Genomic DNA, 14127 nt, shown 5'->3' with positions numbered 1-14127 from the left:
AGGTGTTTATATTGCAATTCATGTATGGCTAAAACACATAGACACTGTTTCAATAGTATAATTTGGGAACATGACTAAATTATTAAAAAAAAAAAAACATTTTTTAGTTTTTCTATACACTCAGTTTTGTAAAAGCTGAGCAGTCAGAGTAAAATTACTAAGCACCTATTTAGTAATCTACTTTAATTAATCTTTTCATATTGCAATAGTATTATTGGGATTAGCAGAGATTGTAAGGGAAGGTGTCTCAATGTCATGCGGTGACATTCACTATGCCATAGATCACTAGTGATCACCATTATGTGCTGGACATCTGTTAAACATTGTGTGTCAAAGGATACAACCAAATAATAATCTGTTCGTAGGGTTTGTGGCTGAAATACATTTACAACTTTAAAATAAAACAATAAAAAAGCCGATAACATTTAGAGTACTAAACCTGGGATATACTGATTGCGTAGTAAACCTTTACAGCTCCTTTGTTAAACAGTGCTTCTGTGGGCGTAGCTACGCAATGGCAGTGTGAAGAAGCTTTTTTTTGCCACCGCTGCATCTTCAGACTTGGCAGCTTCCACCCATCACAGCAAACTGCATGCCGTGCGGTGGGAAAACTCCGGGACCTAAGCAAGCGGGTAAGAAAGCGGATCTTAACCGCTATTTTACCTCCAAACCTCCCCGGCTTCAGACCACAAGGCATCCTCACGCTCCTTACCGCCAAGCACCAGCATAGAAGCCCGGGACACAGGCTCTACGAGCTCCTTAGCCTACTCGCTAGTTACCCCAAGGAGTCCTGCTATTTTTCAAGATGGGTCTCGAGACTCTCCTGAATCAGGCACAGCTGCTTCTCCCATGCAGGCGTATGTATCCCATGCCATGCTGCAGGAACTTTTTTCACGTATCGAGAGTTCACTGCGCAAACTTACCTCCTTGCTTCTCCGCACTGATGGTCTAGAATATCGCATTCGCAGGAATAATGTCCACCTGCGGGGTATCCCTACAGCCACAGCTAATGTTAATCTATGTACCACTGTTACAGCCATTTTTCGACACACTTCTTGATCGCCCACCAGGCACAGCCATTGAAATTGATAGGGTACACAAGTCCGTAGCATCCAGGATAGGAGCTTAAATGTGCCTAATGATGTGTTGTGCTGTATTCATTACTACACTCTGAAAGAGGAAATTTTGAGGAAAGCGTGGCACCATGGCCCTGTTGACTTTGATGGAGCAAGTATACAATCGTCAACGGATGTCTCAGCGCAAACTCTACATATGCGTTGTACATTACGTCCCCTACTGGAACTGATCCGTTCCGGTGGTGCATACTACAGATGGGGACACCTGTTTCATGTGCTTATATTGAAGGGTGGTGAATCATTTGCACTACATCACCACTCACAGCTCCCTGCACTGTTCACCATGCTAGGAGCGGAAACCTATTAACATCCCGAACTAACTAGATTTTCCGGTGGATGCACCACAGAGAACCTTTTCTGGTGGGTGGGATACCCTGGCACCTATGTCTAATGAGGACTGATCTCTATTCCTTTCCGGATGGGGTATACCCATTGACCCTGACAGTAAGTCGGGGGCCTTGCCTACTTCTTTTTCACTTTCTTTCTATCTCTTTTTTCTCTTCTTTTTCTCTCTGTTCCTTTTTCTTTCCCCACTCCCTCTATCAGAGCCCCCCTCCTTCCCCCCACATATCTCCTTCCCTTTCCAAACCCATTATCTTTGATTTGGTGGAATAGGCGAGCGTGTTTGACCCTAATGTACTGCCTTCATGTCAATAAAAATTTAATCCATTAACGCTAAGGGTCTTAATTCACTGACCAAGCATTCAGTGGTGCTAAATGCCCTTAGTCACCTGAAATGCCAAGTGGCATTTATCCAGGAGATGCACTTTCGCCATAACAAGGTGCCATCGTTTAAAAACCGCCGTTTCCAAACAGTTCACCGTGGCTCCTCCCCTGATTCTAAATCCAGGGGTGTCAGTATTTTGATTGACAAGTCTCTTCCCTGGACATTAGTTGCTGTACAATCTGACCCTGAAAGGAGATATTTCGTAGGTAAAGGGAAAATACAGTCCCAATTATTCGCTCTGGTCAATCTGTACCTCCCCAACACCAATCAACTTTCTTGCTTAGAGAAATTCCTTGATATTGCAAATATATTTACAGAAGGTATGTTGGTAGTAGGAGGGGATTTTTTTTTGGCATTAGATCCGGCTCAGGATGTGTCCGGGGGGGCTTCTCACCTTCCCTATTTCACTCTGTGGTGGCTGAAAACTCTTTTACATTAGCACCAACTTATCGACGTTTGGAGACTACACTTTTTTTTCACTGGTTTACAAACCCTATTCACGTATTGACCTTTTTTTTTAGTAAGGCATGAGGCCATCTCTCGTATATAAGCTTCTGGAATTGGTACTATGACCTTCTCGTACCACACCCCGATCTCGCTCACTGTTCAATCCGATGTCCTTCCCTCAAAGAGTAGTTCCTGGTGCCTCAACAAGTTCCTACTGACCTCTGAGGGTTTTGTGCCCCAGTTGGAAACTGAGATACAAAGTTTTTTCACCCGGTGCGAAGCCTTTGTTTCTAGTTCACTGAATGTATGTAAGGCACATAAATGCTATGTTCGCGGGCTGTTGATACAGAAGGGCCATAGGCTTAGTAAAGAATGCTAGGCTCAAATAGCGCAGATGCGCCAAGACTTAAATGCCCTGGAAACGCGACATAAGCAGGGTCATTCCCGAGACATAGGATTCCAATTAGGAGTTCTGCATGAGAAAATTATTATGGTATTCTGTTCAAAGGCGAGATCCCAGCTTGATAAGTGTAGGGCCTTTTTTTATGAATAGAGTAACAAATGTGGAAAGGCTTTGGCTCATGCAGTGAGGGCTAAGCGAGCTTGTGCCTTTATACCATGCAAACACTTGAATTCCTGTAACCCATTACACTGTTCCCGGGACATTGTGGTCTCTTTTTATTTTTAGAATAAATTGTATAATTTGAGAGACAGCCCGAATATCCTCTCTTCAGCCTCAATAGCAGCAATTATACAGGGCTATCTAAACTTCTCAGTCATGCCTAATATACCAGAGGAAGCTCTTTCTATTCTTGATGCCCCTATTAGTTTAGCTGAATTGCAAGAAGCTCTTACCAAAGCGCCCACGGGAAAGGCACCCGGCCCTGATAAATTTATTCTTGCCTTTATAAGAGGTTCCTCCCCCAACTTACGCAACCATTCTTGGCCACCTTTAATGCACTCTCATCAGACTGCCTTCTCCCAGCAGATTCTGCCAGAGCTCATATTAAAGTAATATAATAGTAATACTGTAATATTGAAGCCAGAGAAAGATCCTAATTCTTGCGCGAGTTATCGGCCAATATCGCTCCTTAATTGTGATGTTAAGTTCTCCTCCAGAATATTAGCGCACAGACTAACGCCCCTCCTCCAAGGTCCTATTCACTCGGACCAAAGTGGATTCCTACCTTTTCGAGAGGTAAGGGATAACACCACTAACACACTTAATCTAATACACCAGGTCACCGTGAATAAAATCCCCTCCTCGGCATGAGCCGAGAAGGTGTTTGATCTGGTGAACTGGGCGTATATGCAGCAAGTCCTCACCTACATAGGTATCCCGAGCCCTGTTTTTGAGTGGATCCAAGCTCTGTATCAGAATCCCACTGCCTCAGAGTTAATCGGCTTCTTTCACGTTCTTTTTCGATTACCAACGGAACGAGGCAAGGCTGTCTGTCCACTGTCCCCCCTACTTTTTTTCCTGCTTCTTGAGCCTCTTCTGATACAGATCTGTAAAAACACTGGTTTTAACCCCCCCCCCCCAGCAGTAATCCCGAGTCAAACTCGGGGTACCTAAAAGCAGATTAAAAACCAACTCACCTTGTTCCGTTGGTGTCCTCACAGGTCCTGGGGACACGTCTGCCTCCTCTGATGTCCAGCCGCGAAGTGCAGAGACGCCCTACGGGGTTTCCTGGTGACGTTGGTGCATGCGTCGGTGCGGCCGGGACTTAGCGGCGGGAAATTCAAATAGTTTTGTATTGGAATAAATATAAAATAGCTATATTGAGCCCAATACAAAGAAATATTTATATAATATATATATTATGTATGCTGCTGTACAAATATATTACAATATACATATTTTTTTTTAACAAATTTTTGTGGGTTTTTTTGAAGTTTAACAATAAATTTATTAACTATTAGACATGTGTCAGTGATTTATGTCTAAGAATTATAGGTCTACAATGTAAAATAAGTTTACATGCAAAAAAATTGTATCATTTTTGCATGAAAATACGGCCAGAATCAGACCCTCAGGGAGGTTAAAGGTGTTATGGTGTAAAGAATGTAGAATAAAGTAGCCGCCTACGCAGACAACCTCCTTTTTTATGTAACTTTGCCCTGTATAACTATCCCGAACCTCCCTAAGGAACTGAGCAAATATGCCAAACGTTCGGATTATAGAGTTATTCTTCAAAAGTCTGAAGTGCTAGCCCACTAAACCCCCAGCACTCAGGCAGACTTTGGGCTTTCTCTTGGGCTTGTATTTAGTTTATGATAGATGCAATTCAGGGTCACTACATTGTCACATCTACGCATATGTTCTTCCTAAATTCCATCTATCATCTTGCTACATGAATGTCTGACACCAAACAACGTGTTTTGCACTAAATTTTTAGCTGGTATGATACTCTGTGTCTGTACATATTTCCAAGACCTGTGCATTCTTATTATGCTCGGTACTATGTATCACATTGGTTTTGTATCTTATGTTTGCACAATTCTTTTGACTATGTCTTTTGACTTATTGTTGGTTGCTTAAAAAATAAACATTAAAAAATAAAAAAAAACAGTGCTTCTGAAACGCTTGCATGGGAACTGAGAAACTGTCACTGCATTGACTTTTACTTCCTAAATAAAAGAAAATGCCATAATTAATATGCACTATAAGGTGAAAACACAAGTGTTGTCATTGTTCTCCTTGCGTACTATTTGGTCACCTGAGTCACTGACTTTACTGTCTGCTTATTTTTCCATGTTTGAGAACATGGCATATTTCTGTGTTTTTAATTTAATGCTAAGCTCTATGCGCAATAGAAAATTTGCATGAATAAAATAAGATACCTAGTAACACTATGAAGGCTGAAAGAATCAACATATACATAGATGTTTTAAAAACATTTAGAAATTCCTAAATATCAAGCCAGGGGTAAAGGAATTCTAGTGAGTGCTTTACAGCATGTCTGGAGTTGAGCTTTACTTCAAATAATGTTATTTTTTCACTCCTGATCTCCAGCCTTTGAAGTAAATATTACTTTTTGGTCCTATATATTTAAAAAATTGTGTTGAAAAAACTTCCCCTCAACCTAATCATTTGGAAAGCAGGAAAATGGTAGCTAGTTGTGATTATCTGCTTATTACCAACATCAGCACAGTTGGGTGTCTGTTCAGTTGCACTTTAATCTCTCTGTTCTGGATCTCATGTTTGAAAATGTCAGTTTAAGTTGCCATCAGAAATTTCTGTGTGTTAAAAAATCATGGTTGTAACTGCTGGAATAATAAACCATGACTACTCCACCTTTCTGTAGGCAAGCATGGAAAGAGTAATGATAATCACTGGACCCAACATGGGTGGAAAGAGCTCATACATCAAGCAGGTTGCTCTCATCACAGTAATGGCACAGATGGGTTCCTACGTCCCAGCAGAAGAAGCCACTATTGGTGTTGTGGATAGAATCGTTACCAGGTACAGTACACTTTGTATTCTATGTCAGCAAAGTGAAGACTGAAGTTTAAAAAAACATTGGTGCCCATTTACATTAACATCCAGCAGTGTGATCATAGGTGCTGGGTGGTATCACAGCTCCCCATAATTCAACAGCCATATGTACTATATAGCCTTAAGCATGTACTTGGAAATTTTTATAAGTTATAATTGTGTATCGGGCTTATTTTTGTTTTTGGAAGGCATGCTTATTGGTCTGAATCCAATATAGTGGGTCAGCATAAGAGCCAGTTAACTAGCATTAGCATACGTTAACTAGCATACAGCCAAGTGAGCCTCCTTATTTCTGTTGTGATAGGTTTAGTTGGTGTCTCACTTCATAGTTCTAGTATATATTGGTGCAGTTCTAATGTAAACGCTAACTAAATGAGAACTCTAGCCAGGTATTATTTGGCCCTGATGCATGTACCTCAGTGCCATGTATAAGCTGCCAGTCCGCACAGTCCTTGAAAGTTACTGTAAGGTTTACATATATATAAAAGAAAGCCTTAAAGCAGAACTAAACTCTAAATAAAAAAAAAACTCATCTCTCGATCCCGCGGGAGATGTCTTAGATTAGGTCTCGTGCCATACTGCTATCTGTCTTCGTCCTGGCGTGGAGAAAGCGCCAGGTGCTGCCATCTTTTTCCTTCTTCTGCCTTCTGGCTATCTCACCCAATCTCACACTGTGCAAATGCGAGATGGGGTAATGTAGCCTGCTTTAAGTGGGGCCGATCTCAATGCACCTGCTTGAGATTGGTAATACTTTCCCCTAAATGTTTTAAATAGTCCCTTCTGCGCATGCCCGGGCAGCCAGGAGCCTCCTGGGATGCATGACATTTTTATATCACATAAAAGTGTCTACACTTTTATGCAAAGTAAACATTTTGGTGATAGATTTGCATGAAATATCTATGATAAGTAGGTAAACCAATATATAGAGGACAATTTTCAGGTACCAGCTAGACAAGGTTGGTGATTTATTACTGAAATAAAAATATGAAAAAGCAAAGAATGTATATAGGAAAAAAACAACAACAAAAACTAAACATTTCTGCATGTCAACTTTTCTAAATGGGTCTGCCTTGTGTAAAGATTTTTTAAGCACACAAAGTTTATTGTAGCCCTTGTGGCTTTTATGGAATATATATATAAATCAATGTTTCTCTATCTAAAGTATAATAAAGCAAAAGGGTCCAAATAGGAAAAATTGTCAGAGTCCTCTGCTTTAAAGCACAACACTAGACTTCTTTTAAATAAAATGCAATGGGGGTCTACCTGCACTACAATGCTCGTTTTCGCAAATTTCTCCAACTAGCCAAACAAGCATTGAACCCATATATATAGCAGCAGACCAGAATTAGGCTGTCATTACTGGTCAGCTTTTGTAAATGTTTGTTGCATGGCAGTCATGCTGACCCTTTGTCTCACTTAAGTCACTGTTCTGGATCAAAGATCAGGTGCTATGACTTCACAAGACGCATACTTATGCTAGGTCAGTGACATGGCAATGTAAACTATCATTTTCAGTACCCGTTTACTTGAACCTAAAATTATTTTCCTACATTCAACTTTGACCCCTAAACCTAATCTTTGTTGTTAAAGCAGAATCAAACTTTCATTTCTTTATGCAATCGGTCTTTTAAAAAAAACAAAAAACAAAAAAAACAAGAATAAATAAAAACAGATGAAATATGCTGTGTAAGTAATCTCTTTAACCTCTGGCTTTAGTTGCAGTGGCAGGAACTCCCCCAAGGTCAATTATCTACTTCTTCTTGAGTAGCTCAGAGCCTTCTGACATGCAAAAAATGGTGAATGAATGGGTTTGTAGTGATTCAATTGTGTGTTAGCAGCTGGGGAGATAAATGGAAGCCCTACTGTGAGTTTGGCAGCCCACCTTTTCCAATACCTCACACAGTTCTCTGCTGGCACTGGGAAAAACTGCAAAGGCACTGAATAGCTATGACCTATTGCACAAGAAGGAATGAAGGTGGGGGGGGGGGGGGGGGGGGGTAATAGGTTTTCCTAGTATGGGCCAGAATATTCTGATGGCAGCCCAGCACCACCTAGTTGTATGTGATATGACTCTGACTCAGCCGCTAAGCCCACCCATATAGCAGTCCGGAGTTTATCGGTACGACTGCTGCTTAGGACCTTCCCTTTTTTTTTCTCTGTGAAGGGGATGAGCACTAGTTTTAAGATACAGGCTTTACAGATGACAACTTCAGCATTGTTTTTTGCAGGGCAACTAAGTAAACTGTGCAGATGCACTTTTAATTAGGAGCTCCTGCACATGTTTTATTGTAAGGCCATAATACAACTTGCTTTTTTAATCCTGACTTCCAAGTGTTACCAGTAATGTTGCAATTTCTTTAATGTAGAATATAGGCTAGTTATTGAAAAGAATCTGTCTTTTTGTTGTTGTGAATAAAAAATGATGTTTCTGCCTTTTAAGGATTGATTTAATTGGAATATATACAACAAGCAGACAGCCAGCAGGAAGCTTGTGTTAATTATTTTTTTCTTTAGCAAAGGCATTGTAAAGGTCACCAGGCAATTTTTTTTCACAGATATGTATGTTATAAAATGTAGTCCAGTAAGCGGGTATTAACTACTGCACAAGCATAAGTCTATCTCATCAGTAAAACAGGGAGCAGTCAGAGGACCCTTTTCTGACACTAACTAGTTCATATGCTGATGTAATAGTAATATGTATATCTGTCTCATAAAATGTCTGTAAATGTATCTGGAATGACTGATACAAATGTATATGTTAGCAATATATTAGCAATATATTGTATACAGAATAATCTCAAAACGTCTCTAAACTTACTGTATAATGGTACCAGATTATATGCACACTAGAAACATGTAGAGCAGGGGAAATGGGTTGATGACCTGGTAGTAAGGCAATGATCACAGGTGCCAGATACTTTATGAATGTAGTGGCTGTCTGCATGTGTCAGGAGTTATGGTGGTCTTCTATGCCTATCCCCGGATTCATTTGCAGGCAGGAGAAGCTGGACGTTGTGGTTTCTTGGAATGTATCTTCTCTATATTTATGCACATATTGAGAGCCTTTGACACTACATATAGTATTTCATATAACTTGATTTCAGAGCATGACAAATAATACATTCAAAATATGCTTATCATTTTATTATTCTAGCTGAAATCAGCTCTTGTACAGCATTCTTGAAGATTATGACTAATATCTTAGTTTGCTCTTCTCCAGTGAGGACAAGAAAAAAATTATCATTGCCAAAAATTCTCTACCTCTCAGCAATATTTATTTTCCCACTTAACTTCCATTGTGTATTTGAGTTATGTTAACAGATAGAAGTGGACTTGAGAAGTCCCATGCCAAGGACTTCAGTTTAGGCTTCCTGAAACTAAACAGAATGTAGCACGATGGCTAGCACTCTGGTCTTTGCAGCGCTGGGTCCCAGGTTCGAATCTCAGCCAGGACACTACCTGCCTGAAGTTTGCAGGTTCTCCCCTTGTTTGCATGTGTTTCCTTCCACATGCCAAAAACATGCAATTAGGTTAATTGGCTTCCCTTAAAAATTGACAGACTGTATTAAAGACATATGACTATGGTAGGGACATTAGATTGTGAGCCCCTTTGAGGGACAGCTAGTGGCATCACTGTGGACTTTGTACAGTGCAGCGTAATATGTACAGCACTGCGTAAATACTGTGTGTGTGTGTAATGTAGCAAAGTTATTTTTTTATTGCTGATGGAGGACAATTTACTGTTGTATAGAAATATATGTCAATGGTTTGATCATCTTCTACTTTACATTTTTAATGTAAGCCTATTTTTGTTATAAGGGTTGTATATGGATTATACAACTTCAGCAGTGCCAGAAAAAAGTACAAATATTTTTTTACAGCTATAAAAGAGAGACAGCACAGAACAAGTTGCTATATATATTACAATAACATATTAACATATAAAAATACAATCTGTATACCTTAGCCCATAAAAACACATAATCAAACAAGCTTGTAAAACATTGGTGTACCTACAATAAACAGTATTCTGCCCCTGTATTACATATGGAGTTCAGCTTCTGAAGTGTTGATCATGGGTGTGTTGATTTACCTACCTCTTAATTGTCTAATTCTTTTTTTTGCCTTGCCGATGTTTGCTTTTTTCTACACTAATCAATACTTGCATATTTTCCCTGCTTAGTCCTGCTACTTGTTTTCTCTGCATGTTAACTTCTGAACATCTAAGTCTGAATATGAGTATTGGTTTATCAGTTTTGATATTGGTTTGCACAAGGACTGGGGTCATCGATAGACGACAGTGAGAAAAAAAACAACAAACCCATGCTCCATGCTTATCATAGTGGAGCCACTTTATCAGAAGTTAAATCTTTCTTAGCAGTGTATGTATTATAGAGGGAAGGTACTGTTTATTGTAGGTATACCATGTTGCATTACAAGTAGATTTCTTATAGTGGTTTTATAGGCTAGGATGTACTGCTTGTATTTACATATGGTCAAGGTTTTACGTTTTTTTTTTTTTTTTTTTAATTGTACAAGTAGTTTAAAATAATTTTTGTTTTAAATGTATGCCTAAATTTTGGAATATGCAAGATCCTCCATTTAAAATACGCTCATTAGGCATGTCTGAGAAAGGAAGTCAGGATCACAATGCTGGATGTTGGTCTGGACAAAAGCCTTCATATACCTTGCTATATGTAATCTGTATTTATACATGAGATATGCACCACATTGATATTTCTGTTTTAATTCCCTATGCATATGTATGTATGTCATATTTCTGCTATATGTAAATTTGTGAACTTTATTGTTAGCTATGACCTTTGTGTTTGATATAATATTTCAGTGTTTTAAAAGCTAGGGGAAATTTTTGCCAAACAAAGCACTGTCTGGTAAATGAAGACCATCTAACACTGTTTAATATGGGATTTCAATACAGTGTGATGTAAAATCAAGGAATGTGTGCTTTGATGTTATACTTCCCCTGTGTAATAAGCCATGACATTGGCAACTAAAGTAAATAGTTGAGCATCACTTACATTGACTTAGTATATAAAGAAGTATAGGTTGGCTCCCTAATACTCTGGATTTCACTAGGGGGCTAGATAGAGATATTCATACAACACAGCAGAGTATATTTTTCTTTGAACATAATCCTGAGTTGGAATACAGTCCCACTGTGACATTTCACTGTATAAAGCAAAAAAGAAAAGACATGAATGCAGCAATAAAAAAAACAGAAAAAAGACCATCATCTCTCAGCTTTTTATCTTCAAGCTATACTAACAAAAACCGGTAATCTGCGTAGTACACTTTGATATAAAAAATGTTAAAGAGGAGCTTAACTGAAAAGTGCCTAAAACAAAAAAAATACACCTACCTTCAATCCTGCAGGGCAGACTGATCCATCCAGGGGTGCCTTCCATCGGGTCCCGCGTCGTCCCTGAGCCGAAGCGCCAGAGGACGCCATCTTCGCCTCTTCTTCCTGGTTCTTCCCATGTCACCAAGATCGGGTGACGTAGGTTGAAAGAAAAAACTTGCCGATCTCACTACGCATGCAGGTATCCCTGGAGACTTTGCGCTCCCATTTAAAATTGGGGTGCTACTGCACCCTTTTTTTAAAAGGGTGTTGCACTTAAAAAAAGAAAGAACAACAGATATTTTACTTAACATAAAAGGGTTGTTTACCCTTTTATGTAAAGTGAAATTTCTAAGTTTAGGTACACTTTAAGCACTATTGAGGCAGTGAATAAAAGATATTTTTATCAATTGCTTTGGATTCAGAAACTTTCTAAATCTTCCGGACCTGTGCCATTAAATGTTTTCCTGTATTTCAATAAAGCTTTGCTTAGGAGGACTTACAAAATACACAGTTTGCCTCCCAAAAGTTGTCTTTTTTGTTTAACTTTGGTTATGTATAATTGCACCATGCTTCTCTGGGAAAATAATACATTTGAGATTTTGAACCAAGGAACTCTCATGTGACTGCTAATATCTGCCAAGTGATGGCATCTTGTCACTAAGAAGGGTTTTCCTGTGTGTACTCATTGGAGATAGTGGAGAAATATGTTAAATCAACACTTCATGCCTTATATCTAATTTGGCACATTTGCTTATTAATGCCAGAATTCAGTAATGACTCTATACTTTACTTTTGATGTTCCATGTAATAATATTCAGAAATCACGTGATTCACAATGGCTAGATCAGATCACTAAATTATCAGATTTCTTTTGGATTTTGTTCTTTGCCTAACTATTATGTGCCATTAGGTTTGCTCTGTTTGTGGTTGGTTATTCACAGTTGTAACAAGCTGTGTGAATAATCCTTCCTGGGACATTTCCTACTTGGTTTTCTGTCTGATGTACTATAAGGATCATGCATCCCACTTCTCCCCATCTCCACTGTCCTGGTACTCTCTTTTCAGCCATTTATTTTCTTTTCTGTGAACTTGGCTTCATGTGTTATTGTTTCCTAGTGTAGTCTGCATGCAAATTGCACTGATACAGTATGTGGGAGGCAATGCTGTGAGCTTCCTCCTGTAAAAAGGAGGTAGGTATAATGTACCTTTTAGGTGTGTCCAAATTTTAGTATTAACATAGGAGAGATGGTTGTTTTGATTTAAATAAATATGAGAGGTAAAGCGTTGCCTGCACACTTTAATGTATAGCATTTCAGCAGAGTATGAGAACCATGTAGGGCACCAGAGATAAGCAGAATGACTGTGCAGACCTGTGAGAGTGGTAGAGAGATCATCCCTATCTCCTGAACTGACACACCCCTTATTTCTGATTGGTCACAGAGACTGGCAGTCTGTGAACCCCACCCCTGAGGATAAATCTTTTGCAGCCCCTGAAATCACAAGGACTAAAAAGAGGGAATACACAGGACAGGTGGAAGGCACATAGGAGGGGAAGTTGAAGGTTTCAGTAGATTTTGTAATGGGCTGACTGAAGTTCAACATTAAATTCCATTCACATTCAATATTCAAAATATGTGTCCTTGTTCCTAAAGCCTGTCAACCTTGTTGCAGCACAGGCCCAATTATCCCTGTACTCTGCGTTTGTTAGTTTATAAGGAAATGTTCCTGGTAATTTGTAATATCAACAGAGGGAGTGTGGCTTCTGACTAATTAAGCTATCTGAGTATATTAAGCTCCAACAGTTTCCAATGCTATTAATCCACTGAAGCATTCTGCAGTGGATTCAGTTCAGTTGATGCTATAAAACATGGTTCAATGTCGGAGAGCATGTCTGCAGACATTAAAAATAAATTCTCTTCTCTTGTAAGAAAATAGTGGCTCCTCTGAGGTTTACATTGACTGTTGTGACAGGTTCTGCAGCTGTGATTTCACAGCAGTCAGGGGAGCTTGAGCGGAAATGTACAGCCATAACTAGACATAAGGCCCCATTATGCTGATGTATTGATTAGTTCCACAACTACCAGCTAATCCATATAGTGTGTGCTTCTGTGTCAGAACATTTACAGCTGAGCTTTCACTCATTTGTAGTATTTAAAGCCAACCTATGAAGTCATTTACATTGGTTTCTGCCAAGTTGTTTTCCTTCTCCATCATATAGCAAAAGAACAAATCAAAATAGTATCATTATTTACAGGTGCTTCTTGGGAACAATTAAATAGTTTCACAATCAAAAAAACGAGGATTACATTTTTCTGGAAAGTGTATTAATATAAAGATTCAAAGGATAGGTCCCCAAATCATAGGGAGATAGCTAGCTGGCTAGACAAAGTTTCACTGATAGACTAGAAAACACAAATTGTGAACAAGAGACGTCTCAGTTCCCCTGATGCATTTCACAACATAAAAAATCATACTTGTGTTATGATCAAAATTTAGTAATTTATAAAATGTTCTCGTTTGTTTTTGTGAGGTTTTCTACCTTGCTGTAATATTATTGTATATTTTGTATTGTATCTTTCCCTATTTTCCTAATAAAAACAAATTGACCCATAAAAAAATCATACTTATAATAGTTGTTTGCATAGAAAAGGCAACAGTTTTTATCAAAATATTCATCACATAATTCAATGAAGTTTGGAAGGCATAAATATAAGGTTTATGAGTAATGTAGGTGATCAGTATATACAAGGAATGTAAGAGGAAGGTTGGTTGTGTATGTATAGGGAAATGTATAAAAAAAATGTATATTGTGATAAAAATAGGGGAAGATATTATTCTGTTATATTATTCTACCTGATGTTAACCACCTGGGCGTTACACTGATGTCTAGATTTCTGTTCCAAAAGCGTTACACTGTTTTTCATGAATTTTTTTTTTTTAAATTGTAGACCTGTAA

The 14127-nt window shown here is 38.8% G+C and overlaps 1 protein-coding gene across 1 annotated transcript in view; it reads left to right on the top strand.

Annotated features, from left to right (window-relative positions):
* The window catches only part of MSH3 (mutS homolog 3), a 99413-nt gene that overhangs the window by 76315 nt on the left and 8971 nt on the right, over nt 1-14127 (top strand). The window contains exon 20 of the mRNA XM_072416211.1: nt 5619-5776. Coding sequence (XP_072272312.1) covers nt 5619-5776 — 158 coding nt within the window. The remainder of the gene's footprint in view (nt 1-5618; nt 5777-14127) is intronic.

The sequence above is a fragment of the Pyxicephalus adspersus genome, chromosome 6, assembly GCF_032062135.1.
Source record: "Pyxicephalus adspersus chromosome 6, UCB_Pads_2.0, whole genome shotgun sequence".
Taxonomy (NCBI): domain Eukaryota; kingdom Metazoa; phylum Chordata; class Amphibia; order Anura; family Pyxicephalidae; genus Pyxicephalus; species Pyxicephalus adspersus.
Note: the sequence above shows the minus strand (reverse complement) of the source record. Positions and strands in the feature narration are given on the sequence as shown.